This window comes from Mirounga leonina, unplaced genomic scaffold (genome assembly GCF_011800145.1).
Source record: "Mirounga leonina isolate KUSES-001 unplaced genomic scaffold, KU_Mleo_1.0 Mir_174, whole genome shotgun sequence".
Taxonomy (NCBI): domain Eukaryota; kingdom Metazoa; phylum Chordata; class Mammalia; order Carnivora; family Phocidae; genus Mirounga; species Mirounga leonina.
Window position 1 is genome coordinate 61,389,729 of NW_023270451.1, and position 14,273 is coordinate 61,404,001.

Sequence of the window (14,273 nt, forward strand, 5' to 3'; positions counted from 1 at the left end):
CTCAAGTCACCTAGCACCGTGTCCCTTAACAGAGTGTTTAATCATGACAGAGCTTAAGGTACACAACACAGCAGTTGGCTGGAAATCTAGTGAGCGCATCACGCAGTGTTTTATCTACAGCGCCCCGGGGGGAAACTGACGCATACACATCCTAGTCTCACCACACATGTGGTATTATGTTTAGAATGTGTAACTGGGAAACTGGACAAATATCCATATCTGATGTATGTAGTAATACAGACCAGGATTAGCCAAGCAAGCTTGACACTAACTCAAGATTAGGACTATTTTGCAATCTTATTTTAAAAATAGCAGTATCGGGGCGCCTGGGTGGCTCAGTTGGTTAAGTGACTGCCTTCGGCTCGGGTCATGATCCTGGAGTCCCGGGATCAAGTCCCGCATCGGGCTCCCTGCTCGGCAGGGAGCCTGCTTCTCCCTCTGACCCTCCTCCCTCTCCTGCTGTCTGTCTCTCATTCCCTCTCTCAAATAAATAAATTAATTAAAAAACAAAAAAATCTTTAAAAATAGCAGTATCAATAGAAGTAGTTTAAAAATTCCTGACCACAAAAGTTCTTCATTGTTTTCCTTTGTTAATTCTCTTTTTTTATTACTTGGAAATCTACATACAGAAGAAAACATGCCAACACTTGGGCACACAACTTTGTTCCCCCAAAAAAGGTCTGACTGGGTGTACTTCATGTTCACACGGTTTCAACAAAGTTCAGGGAACTAAACCAAAATTCAGGCTACTCATTATAAGTAATTATTTCATATCCCTTTGAGGGATATGGAAATAAATGGAAATGAAGTAAATGAAGTAAATCTCTAGAAATTTATAATCTCAAACAGTTAATATTATTGATAAATTTTTCTAAAGAAGGAATAATCAATAGGAAGTGACAAAACGACAGAAATAACGGGGAAACAGACTGATGTCAAATCTCTTGATTTGGTTATTAGAACATTCTTATTTTAAATTTTATTTTGCAAAATAAATATAAGCTGTTTCCCTCTTGTAACCACAATCGATGTGCGACCAAATATGGCAAGAAACAGAGGAGATCATTGAGGTTCTGGCACAAAATACTGTGATTTGGCCATAAAGGAAAACACACACTTACTGGCTTCTTGCATGGAACAGCTAAGAGTACAAAGCCCATTCTATGCAAAGGCTGGGTTCTGCAAAATTTGGCAGCTAATAAACTTTAATGGCACGTTTCATTCACACTGCTATTAGTGCAAAAGCAATAAAAAAATTCTGACAAACTTTTTTTCCAAAAGATCATTTGCCACATTTCACTCAAAACAGCCCAACAGCCCTTGCTTTATCCTGGTAACTTAATGGGGAAGATTTACATAAGCAAACAGTGGCCTATGCACTCAACTGAAACGGCAGCGTATATCCATTTGGTACCACCATGATACCAGGAAGATATTTGCAGATTGCTCCCTAACAGAATAGAAGTATTTTCTAGAATTAGATGATATTAGAATCAAAACATTTCCTCTCAAATCCCTTAAGTTAATTCATTTCATATTTGTTATAACTTAGGAGGTTTATCAAATAATAGTATGACATAAAAGCTATACAAACCATTTCAAAATCTGTAGAAAGAAAACTCATTTCTAAAACCCTTTTAATTATCAAAAAGAACATAATCAAAAGCTATTAGTAATAGTAATTCTACGACTACTATCTATCACTTGAATGTCAGGGAGATACATGTACTTCCTGAAAACAGAAAAAATTAGAAGCGACCATCTCTTTATCAATAAAACCCAGAAACTGAGTCTGGAACCAACTACTCTTTCACTCCCCGAAATACATGATGTTTCTAGGGATGGAGTGAAAATATGATTCTCAAAGACAGCAAGAACATTCTTATTTTAACAGGAGATTTCATTTTGAAGAAAGTTCTTAACTTTATTAAACTAGTCAGAACCTGCCCTGACTTTTCAATTTTTAATAGGAAAAAAATAATCATGAATTCTCTCTTCTTACTAAGAGTTGTCAGACAGGGGAAGCATGAGTGTTTCAGGCGGGTTCAGATGTGTCGCAGCACCGAAGCCTCGTTTACATGCAAATTAGAGTATGCAAAGTACCATTAGTCTGTAATTATCGCTTAGCATTCAAAACAGTCTCACAGTACAGTAACGGATTCACCACAGAATCTTTAATAACTGTATCGGTACCGAAAGGACTTCACTTTTAGTACACAACTGCTGAAATGTTGTGTACTAAAACAAATACAAAATAATACAAATACAAAATACAAAATACAAAATAATCTCCCTCTCTTCTTCAGAGCTCACATGTTAAAAAAATATGTTGAAGGTTCACCTGGGGAACTTGTCGCAAATGTGAATGCCCCGTCCCTACCCCTTCTTCTTCTGCCTTTCCCTCTATTCTGATTTAGCAGATCTGGCCTAGTGCCCTCTAATGTGCATTTTTAAGAATTGCCTTGGATGATTCCTCCTGTAGACAGTCCAAGGACTACTTGTTGAAAAACATCATCTTCCCAAAACAAAATGACTCTATGATGCTTAGAGTGGAAAACTCTGGCCACCATGAAAACAGCCAGCAAACAGACATGAAAAGGTGCTCAACTTCATTGGTGATAAATGCACCAATTGTCACCAATGAAGCAGGCAAACATTAAAAAAGTAATAATGCCCTGGGTGAGCAACGCAAGTGATAAACCCAAAGTAACTGGTAAAATCTTACGACTGAGAAACCCTATCCTTGTTCATTCTCACTTAGCTCTGAAAGTTGATTTCAATTGATAAAATGAAAGAGAAAACATGCTTAAAAGCTGCTTTCATGTAGCCAAGTCTCAAACTATGAGAGTGTTTCTAGGCTGAAGTAAACACACAGCAACTCTTCAAATATAGTTCTTAAAGGAAGATAGCTCAGCTTCTTGGGAACAGAAGATTCATGCTTCCTAGTCATCAGGGTACAGCTGAGGTGGGCATTTTATGAGGCTTACATGTCGATTTTCAAACTTTCCCAGATCTTGCTGTAAACACGAATCTTTCCTATTATACACTCAGAAGTTGGCAAAATTATTTTCGGACATATGTTACTTCTAGTCTATTATATCGATGTTTAAGCAACCTGTGGAATTAAAGACATACAGTACAGCAAATAAAATATTACAATTTATGATTTGGAACCATGTGTTAGACACAGACAAGAAAATATTAATTTTCAGAAGTATTGGGACCATGTTTACAGTATAAACATTCAAATTAGGGGAGCTGGGTGGCTCAGTGGATTGAGCCTCTGACTTTTGATCTAGGCTCAGGTCTTGATCTTGTGGTCATGAATTTAAGCCTCACTTAAACAAACAAACAAACAAACAAACAACTTTCAAAGCCATAATCATGTGCCTAAATAACTCCAAAGTATATGATTCAAAAGGCTGAACTGGATGTTGTTCCAGATCGTGACTACTTCCCACTTTGAACTCACCATAATTTCCTGCTCGTATGTCCAAACACCACAAGCCAGTTCTACACAGAAAATGACAAGCAAACTTCCAAAGTACTGTAGAAGAACAAAAAATTAATGCTGTTAGGATAGAATCAAAATAAAATATGGTCATCAAAGACAAGCTAAATATTATTCAGTATTGTTTACCCAATGGACAAGAAAACAGAGGCACATATTTAAGAAGCTCCCTTGGGAGGAGATGAGAAAAGTGTCCGCAAATTGAGAAAAATCTACAGACAACATTCAATACTCACCTAAATAGGCCATTTGACTAGTGCTCTATTTATCAAGTACTTTCATAATTCATTCACTCAAGGACCTTGTGAAAGGGATAGGACTATCTCATTTTACAAATGACAAGATTAATGCAAAAAGTAGACAATGTGAGTTGCTCAAGAATGTGCATAGTAAATTTGTGGGGGGTGCTAGAGCTTTGCTGCTGTGTTCCGTGTACTGCACCTCGACACCTCTCCAGTTGTGGAGATATCTTTGCAGAAATAAACAGTAAAAGTGTGAGAAAGAATGGGCTCCCTGAAAGTTCTCTTCACTAATTCCGGCAGAAATAATGGTGTCATGGATCTTCCACTCCTTTTATGTCACTGGGTCAGGATGAGTGTACCTGGTAGTGATGATTATTGACTAACCCCCTGTACTGGAATGACATCTCCCTTAAGGGCAGGAACTTTATTTTTACAAACTGGGTGCCCAGTAAATATTTGTTACTTAAACAGATAAATGAAAACAAAGCGGAGTGATACCCTAGTAAAAGACAGGAAGCTGCCTTGGGCTGGGTGATCTTTACGGAGATAATTTTTAAGATGAGTCACTAATGACAAGGAGAAGGCAATGCTGGTAAGATTTGTGGAAAAGCAATCCAGGAAGAGAAAATACCAAGTGCAAGGCCACCTTTTGGGTCAAGCCAGTTAGTTAAGAACTCCGAGGTAAATGGAGCACAGAAGGGGGTGGTGGGCACAGGTAAGTAGATGAGATGAGAAGTATAAAGAGCCAGATCTCCAGGGGCAGTAGAAAGGATTTTGGCTTTTATTCTAAGTGTAATCAAAATTCAGCAGCACGTGACACGGTCTGACATACATTACAAAAACACAATTCTGGCTGTTTTGTAAAAAAACAACCTGTAGGAAAGCACAGATGCGAACAGGGCAACTAAATAAAAATTGCTGAACTAGGATGGTAGCAGGGAAATGGGGCGGGGGAGGGCAGGGAATGGACTGATGATAGGATTGTGAGCTGTCAAAACGTGAACACTCAGTTTCTTTGCTCATGATTTTTGCCAAAAAGGGGAGGAGGAAATAAAAGATCTAGAAAATTGAGCTGGTTTTCTACTACTTCCAGGCTATATCCCTTTGATTTAAAAATATAAATCACTGCTATTAGTTCTAATTTGCTTCTTTCATATAAAGACATAAATAATATATACATGGCTGCATAATCTCTTAGATAATAACGCAGTCTGAAAATCAAAATTGGTCCAAAAGATAAAGTAATATTTTCTTAAGTGTATCCCATTATATAAGCACTTTTATTTTCAATATATGCAGTACTCTTGGTCAGCTTCAATCTACTCAAATCTCATTGCCTTACTTTAAAGATTTTAGCCTTAAAATGATTAGAAGAAATTTTGTGAACCCAGCACTCCAAGTCAGTTTTTCTCCAAACTCTCTTTCGTGGTTTATTTAAGAGATTTGTAGACATGAACAATACCACATGTGCACCTTCTGTTACAAAGAGACCAAATAATTGTATGCCAGATCCATTTTTTTTCTACCTTTGATAAGACCCTACAAGACAGTAAGACTTCTGAGAAAAGTTACACCATGGGATATTTTTGTTTTCCCAAATCCCTAACCTAATTTTTTTTTCAAAATTGATGTTTGGTTATAATGAAAACCAAAGCAGCCCTGAAAAGGCAAGACATCCCTAAAATAAAACATAGACATGGTCGCTGTTGCTGGTCAGGAGATAACTTTACTGTGCCTTGGGGGTCACCATGCAGATTTCTGGACTGATTTTATACCCTTGTAAGTCCCGCTTGAGTCACTTCTCTTGTTTCTCGCCTCCTGGAGTCACTGGCCAGTTTATGAGGTCTGTGCTGCAACAGCAGAAATGCCCTGAGCACAGAACCAAGGGCAAAGTGCCCAGATATAAGCAATACTTGCAATACCCGAGTCACTCTGCCAGGCCTTCGGATCCAAACTGTGTAGTAACTACATGCATGACAGCACCTTGGATTTCTTATAGCGAGCTTTGCCGTGGGTTAGCAACACCATAACTTAAGCATCCCCAGGAATGCATAAAGTATATATAACTAAAACAATCTCTCATTAAAAACTCAAAACTGAGGGGTGCTTGGGTGGTGCAGTTGGTTGAGCATCCTATCCAACCCTTGGTTTTCGCTCAGGTCGTGATCTCAGGATTGTGAGATCGAGCCTCCACGCTCCGTGCAGAGTCTGTTTGAGATTCTCTCTCCCTCTGCCCCTCCCCTTCTGCACTCACGCATGCTCTCTCTCTCTCAAATAAATAATCTTAAAAAAAAAAAGTCAAAAAAACCAAAAACTCAAAACTGAAATTACCCATCATGGGAAGGAGGGTGTCCATGTAAGCTGGACACTCCTTTAACTCTGGGAAAACTCTAAAACGATTTTATCGTTCAGATTTCCAATGATGTCATTTGATGCAAGTTCTTCCATATAAAACAGTTCTTCTGTCTTTATTCTACTTAGGAGCACAGATTCATTTGACCTTCAGACGGAAAATAAAAGTTTTAACCACATTATAAGACTTCCTTGGACCAAATTAAATCTCAAATTTAATTCAAATCATAAATATATGAGTATGAATATGTATATATTTTTTTGCAAACGATGCTACAGCTTTGTGGTCAGCTGCCCTTGCTTTGTTGTCATTGTGTTGGCCTTACACATCCAGTCTTCTAATTCCAAGGAAAATGCCAGATCCATTGTTAACACGACATACCGAGATCAACCTCATTCATCCCTACTTTTTCTTTTCCAGTGAGCTCCGAGGCCTCCGTGGTCATCTTCATATTGACTATAGCCCAGAGAATCACTCTGCCACTGTTTCGTTTAAGGGCTGGATCTGAGTGAGGCATCTGTTAATCCATAGTTTGAACAGACCAAAGCGAGCAAAGAATAAAGCAACAGCTCCCGCTGACCTCTGCTATGGTATGAAGTGCACACGCATATCATGTTTCACTGCGAAGCCACCCGTCGTCCTCGACAATATTGGGACCACGTATATATCTCCCCTGATGGTGTCAGCCTGTGTCTCCCACGCTTCTCCCTTCCCCGTGCACACTCCCGGCTGAGATGGTCTGCGCCAACCTAGTTTGCAGACCAGTCTGCCCCTCTCATCTCCTTGGGTGCTGTCCTGCCTGAATGGTGAGAAGAGCTCAGAATTTGCAGTCGAAAGACTGAAGTTCAAACCCAGCTCTGAACACACGCTGTGACCTCGGGCAAATCATTAAGCTGGCCTGGCTTCAGTTTGCCTGTCTGTGTACTGAAGATAAACATAAAGCCTTCCTCGCTATTACCATCAAGGCTGATAGGATACATGGGAAAGTGGTTTGAAAAATTTTTTTAGTTTTAAATGTGTAAAACGTATACAAATGCTGTCCGCAACCATTCTGTGACGTACAATCCAATATTGACTTGTCCTCTCTTCTCCTACAGAGAGCCCGCGTTCCCTAGAGTGACGCAGTTTCTTCCTCATCATCATTTTCCAGCGTTTCCTCTCTCGTTCTTTACCACTTTACTTTTCTCCCTGCCTCCATGTAGAGCAGGGCTCCCCTGTCTGCTGAGCACCAGGCCTCAGAGGCTGTGGCTTTTAAACCAGTTGGCTGTCTCACACACAGGTCACAGAACTCGCTTAAACACCCGACCGTCGGTTCTGGCTGGGAGGCATCTTGTTCTTGAACATTATTTTATCCCCAGTAAGTACCTATCTCAAGCAGCACCTGTCACGCAGCAAGTCGTCAATAAATGTTTGGTGGAAATAACGATCAGTTTACCAATGAAAAAGATTTCCTTGTGATTCTCTAATTTGAGCTGAGTTTCCTGCTCACATTTGACTCCCTTTGACTTCTACTTACACATTTAAAGAAATTTTAAATATTGCCTCTCTGTTTTACTCTTGCCTTCCTTGTGGATTATTCTATGATAATCCAGGGTACCTTTAAACATTCGGGACAATTTAACAAAGCTAAAGAAAAGGAGCAATGTACAGACTCCCCCATCTTCCCTCAGCTACTAAGAACTAAACATTTCAAACAAATGTAGAATGAGAAACTGGTTATGCAAGGAAATTAGAATGCGATCATTTGCATGACAAACTATTTTATTTGCTTTAAAAATTATTCAATACAGAGTTCCTTAAAATAGCTAAGTTCCTCTACTGTAATTAACTAAAATTTGTGTTCTACGAGTAAGTTTTATCTTTAAGCATCAAATAAGGCAAGCAGACAACAGGACACACCCCCCCCCCCACAAATGATGCAATTAATTAGTGATTTTTTTTTTTCCACCGAACCTCTCAAGCTGAGAATCATTACCTTCAGTTAAAAAATGAGAGCCCTCTGTAGGGTACCACCAAAAAGAGTATGTGGCTCTGGGCTTACCATATTCTTATGTCTCTTACATGCAAAGGCAGAGGTACTCTATGTTATTTCTAGCCAACTCATATATTTTGTATATACCACTCCTTTCATAGATACATGTACATGTGTTTCTATTATTTATGGTATTTAACAAATGCTCTAGTCTACATTTATAAATAGCTTTATTGGGGTATAATTCAGTTGTAAGTATACAGTTAGATCAGCTAGTATAGATTAAAACAGGATCCTTTAAAGAAGATGTGGTCCATACATACAATGGAATATTACTCAGCCATCAGAAAGGATGAATACCCCCAACTTTTACATCAACATGGATGGGACTGGAGGAGATTATGCTAAGTGGAATAAGTCAAGCAGAGAAAGTCAATCATCATATGGTTTCACTTATTTGTGGAACATAAGGAATAGCATGGAGGACACTAGGAGAAGGAAGGGAAAAATGGGGGGGGGGGGAGTTGGAGGGAGAGATGAACCATGAGAGACTATGGACTCTGAGAAACAAACAGGGTTTTTTGAGGGGGGAGGGGGGATTGGTTAGCCCAGTGATGGGCATTAAGGAGGGCACGTACTGCACGGAGCACTGGGTGTTATACAAAAACAATGGATCGTGGATCACCACATCAAAAACCAATATAAAAAAAAAAAAATGAGAGCCCTCTGGAGGCACCTAGTGGCTCAGTGGGTTAAGCAGCTGCCTGCAGCTCCAGTTATGATCCCAGGGTCCTGGGATCCAGTCCCCCCCCATAATCCCTCCCACACAATGGGGCTCCCTGCTCGGCGGGGAGCCTGCTCCTGCCCCTCCTCTCTGCTCATGCACTGGCACAGGCTTTTGCTCTTAAATAAATAAATACAGTCTTAAAAAAAAAAAAAATGAGAGCCCTCACTGGGTCGGATAAAAGAGCGCATAAAACGTTGTATGTGAAATTGCTGTGTTGACTCTTTTTAAACTAGACAGATGAGAAGAACATGGGCTCTGAAATAAAATAGACTTGGCTTCAGATTCTGGCTCCTATACATACCAGTTGGATGAACTCAGGCAAACCACTAAGCCTCAGTTTCCTGATTTGTAAAATGAGAATGTTAAGAATTACCTCGCGGTGTTGTGTGAAGGATTCAATTAGGTAGAGTGCTGTTGTGTATGTAGTAAGCACTCCCTAAATAGTAGCTATTACTAACCATATCACAGCATCTATTAGAGAATATGAACTCAATGAAGACAAAGGGTACCGTTTTGGCTTAAATACTTAACATGCTGACTGGCACTGAGCAGGTACTCGAGGCCTATTTCTTGAATAGGTATACTGTAGTCAGAGGATGATGGTGAGTAACACTGTTCATCTCCTTGGATCAGGATCAGTGGCACTCCCACTAAAGGACATTTAATCCCACAAGCTATTTGATAAAATCTTTACAAAATCCCTATGCTGTGAGAATATAGCTGGTATTTTTCCAAACATCTTTATTAGGAAGCTAAAAGCAGGAAGTGGTGGGTGGGGAACCCAACTTCTTTTTAAAAAGGATTGAAATCAATTTGTTATTTTAAACTAAGATTGGCCACAAAATGGTAAGAATGGCTTAGGTTAACCACTCCCTTGGTCCACTGGAAGTATTTGAGGAGGAAGAGAAGGACATGAAATCCCACCTTCCTATTTAAGCCCTTGGTGACTTGTAAGTAAATGCATCCCCAGTAGAAACAGAGGGGATTTATTCCTCACTATTAAAGGTTATTTTGTCTCATTGTATGTATACAGACAAAATAGTAAAATCTCAAGGAGGTCCTTCCTTAAATAAACATTTATTTATAAAAATGATTTGGTTCCCTGATACCGCCCACCCCAGGATTTCCTCCTAAAGAAAGCAGATTAATAAACATATGCCCCTATCCCTTCACCCTCCTGAAATTTCCCTAACATAAAAATAAAGGGATTTTTTTTTTAAAGGCATAAGCCCGGGGGCAAAGGAAAAGGAGACAACAGCAAGTATAGTTTGGAATGTGCAAATTTCTCAGCAGTCCCCCAAAAGCTGAAGCCCTAACCAGTAGTGAGGAAAGTTGAAAACAACTGAATCCTCCAAATGCTCAGGTACTGGCAGCTAGGATACCACTGGACGTGGGTGAAGGTAGGGCTAAAAATAGAATGACTCGTTGCAAACCTGTTTAGGAAGAAGTTAGACCCCAAGTCCCTTTCCCCACACTAGGTAGCTGGGTGACTATCCAGACCCAGCAATATAGAAGTTGGGGGTATATTCTGTGGAGACAGTAAAACAGTTTCAAGACTGGGGACACTAGCTACAGTGGAGGATAAAGTACAGTACTGGAAAAGAGAATTGAAGTTCAAATTTACATACCTTTTCCACAAAGGTTCAAAACTCCAATCAAACCAAAATAAGCATTGGATTTCTAGTAGAATAGCAGAAGCTAAAGGGCAATGGAGAAATGTCTTCAACATTCTGAGGGAAAAAAATGATTTCTAACCTGTAATTCCATAGTTAAAATTATCATGAAAAAGCAAATAAAGCCATTTTTAGCCATAGAGGCTTTTAAATTTTATCTCCTCTGTATGCTTCTTCAAGAAATTACTGGAAGATGTGCTCCCTAAAAGGTGAGATTGAACAGAAAAGGACAATGACTTGGAATCCAGAAAACAAAAATGATTTCTAAAACAAGAGAGAGGCAAAGGAAATCCCAGAATGGTAGTAAAGGGATAGCCCATGATGGCAAGGGTTTCAGTGGGCCTAGACTGGAGTAGGTCTAGAATGTTCTGAGACAGATTTCTTAAAAAAAAAAAAAATTGATAGGATGCCCCCAAATATTTGAATATATAAAGAGAACAGTTACACCAGAGTGAGTTTAAGAGTTGAATTAGACAGAAATACATAGAAAATAGAGTTACTAATTCTAAGAAAAACAAAGTATTATTCTAGAAAGAAAAATTAAACCCAGTACTTTCCCTGGCCCAACTGCGAATAGCATTTACATAGTTATAATCTTAAAGACTGATCTATCCAGAGTTATGACATATCGGTGTTGAGTTATGATCGGAAGTGTGCATGAGAGGTTGGGACATGGGGGCAGGAAAGGGTGTCAGATCTCCATCTTAATAAGTTCTTCATCATAAGAAGTCAATGGATAGTCCTTAAAGCTAAACACTAAAAGAATGAAAAGAGTTACATAAATATGAGATTTAGAGATGGGGAAGTAAATTCTCAGGGAATCTGCTAAAACAAAATTGAAAATGGCTGCCTCTTAGAGTGGAAAATGGGAGGGTGGGAGACTCCTATTTCTCATATGAAGGCTTTGAGAATTAACTGTAAATTATGAAGCACTGTGGTAAAAGTAAAAGCAAAATTAGAACAAACAATAGTCCCCCTGAAGCCTTGACACCAAAGAGAAGAAGGTTGGAGGCAGAAGGATTATCTATGTTCTACACAGAAAACGTTATTCAAAAGGCTGAAAATTCTAAGTGGCCCAATTACACTTCATGGTTACTGGAACTAAAGGGGGTGGGTGGCAACTGGAAATTTATGCTCAGGTGCTGTCATGTTTTTGCTAAATGTACTGTCAGTTGCTCAAAATACGGAGTGCTATAACAAAATACAAAAAGTGTACACTTGGAGGTGATTTATAGACCCAACCCTGAGGTCTCTTTCACTAGACCCTGTTTGACAATTTGGATCTCTCCTGCAATATTGCTCATTAAAATCACACATCCGGTCTGCTTAAATCAGTTGGTGAGTTGGATTATTTTCCATGACAGTTGATTTCAGTCACAAAATTATGAAGCTTAGAACTCTATGTTATGGACAATTCCAATGACGGAGGCCTGGATTTAGTTCACTTTCTGGAGAGATATATATGTTTGTATATTCAAGTATTGTGAGTATATAACATTGAAAGTATATAAAAGTGTATTAAAAATATGTAAAAAATCAAGTATACTTATATAACTAAATATGCAAATATGTGTATATGAGTGCATACACACACACATACATGTATGCACAAATAATTCATTGTGCCAGAGATTTACATGCACTATATAATTCACTCCTTAAAAAAATATTACAGAAACATCATTATCTCTATTTCTTAGAATGAGAAAACGGAGCTCTAGGCATATTCATCCACAACTGAGAGGCAACAGACCACTAAGTCTTTCAGAGCACAGGTTCTGAAGTCAAGCATCCTAGATTCAGATCCCAGCTTTACCCCTTGATTGTTTGGGCAAACCACTTAACTTTTCTGTATTCCAGTGTCCTCATCTGCAAAATGGGGATAACAACAGTGCCAACCCCATAGTCTGGTTGGCAGAATTTAATGAGTCAATACATGTAAAACACACAACAGTGGCCGGCACATAGCACGTGTTCTACGAGGGATGATGGTGGTGGTGTTCGCAATACCTCATGAGCCACCATCTCTAGACCCCCAACTTCTTACCTTTCTTACCTTTGAACTAATGGGGAATGACTTAGAACCTTATGTTCCCATCTTTGATCTTTCCTAGTTGGAAAAAAAAAAAAAAAGACTGCCAATAATATCAAAATTTTAAGGATGGCAAAAAAATGTCCTTTTTCTTTCCACCTATGATGGCTAGTTAAAGACACAAATGCTGTTTTAATTGCTATGTAAAATCCTTGACAAGTTATATCAAAAATTGCATCTTTTCTTTTTATGTTTTGAACGTATATTAAGTCAGTCAGATCAGCTTCTTCTCAGTGTAAAATTAGTTTTTCTTCTTATTCACATTTTACAGTTTTATAATGAAGTCTAGTGCCATGTAGCCAATGAGTGCTTAACTGTTCATTAAATGGAACTCTCATAAAAGCTCTACTAAGGGAAAGTGATTTATTTTCTTTTTACACCTTTAATTCTTTACTGTTAATAACCAATAATAATAAAATTTCTAAGAAAGTAATATTTGTTTTGTATAAAATATCAAATAATTTTCACTTTTGGAAAAATAGATTAATTTTTAAATTTTCATTTCTAACTTTTATCAGTCTAATAAAAACATAAAAGCAATCTGTCCTAACAAAGCCAACCAATGTATTGAGTGTTGAAGAGTATTAAATTTTATAAGCAGTTGAGAAATATAGGAAAAATATTTTTTATTACTAAGAGCATTTTTATAGAAAACATCCTATTAATACAAAACTTCTATCTTCAGTCTATCCAGCTTTATAGAGAGAGGAAGCAAAAAAACCTATATCCAACCTACCACAAATAGACCAGGCACTTATTTTCCAAACTGCTTTTCTATGTAAATGCCAACTGGAAATTAATTTTTACATTAAAACAAAATTATAATGTTTTCCTTGAACACCTTTACCTAAGTTTCTCTGTGCAAGCAAGCAGATAATCAACCAAGTATCACAGAACACTTTCAGTAAGAATATATTTCACTGACAGTAAAGTAAAAATTATAAACACTGTGGAAGTTATTTTAACCTGCTACTTTCTTAATTTATAACTAGAAACTCAGGTCGTTTTATCGTAAGCAACATTCAAAATAATTTGAAACCAAAAAAGTCAGATTTGCTTATCTTGGAAAATTAGTACCACCTGAGATTCACCTCCCTCCAAATAAAAGCGATTTCAAAGTATAACGTACTTGAATGGACAATTTAATATTTTTAAAACATGGTGCCTTTTGACTCCTATCTACATGCCACATACTCAGCACTTTTAATAAACAAAAAGTTTGATTAAAAGCCTGCATTCATGAAATGATAAATGATAAACTCCAGTCTCTACCCTGTCAAATACTAAACTCTGCAAGCTTTCAGTGCTAAGTATCTCTATGTCAGTTGTTTATTTTTCCTTTCCTGGTGATTGGAGGTTTAAAAATATTATATTACTTATAGTTAGTAAATAAGAGAATTCCAGTGCCAAATATTTGTACAAGATAATGGAACAGCTGACATTCTGTTAAGAATCCACGGGAACTAAACTACTAACAGTCCAAGAGTACTTGCTGCTTAAAATATATACCCACACAAAGCCTCTGTTTAAGCCTGGTCTCCAAACGATGTCATAGGCTTGGTACTTTCCGACGGCCAATTAATTATTCACCGTGTCCTATGTCTTTCTACAAATTCTTCAAAGAAAAGGCAACATTAAATATC

At 38.1% G+C, this 14,273-nt stretch overlaps 1 protein-coding gene across 4 annotated transcripts in view; it reads right to left on the bottom strand.

The window, feature by feature from the left end:
* Window positions 1-14,273, bottom strand: part of TSPAN12 (tetraspanin 12) — a 63,507-nt gene that overhangs the window by 23,096 nt on the left and 26,138 nt on the right. For all 4 annotated transcript variants that reach the window (XM_035020990.1, XM_035020989.1, XM_035020991.1 and 1 more), the window contains one exon: window positions 3,473-3,547. In XM_035020990.1, the coding sequence (XP_034876881.1) occupies window positions 3,473-3,547 (75 nt within the window). The remainder of the gene's footprint in view (window positions 1-3,472; window positions 3,548-14,273) is intronic.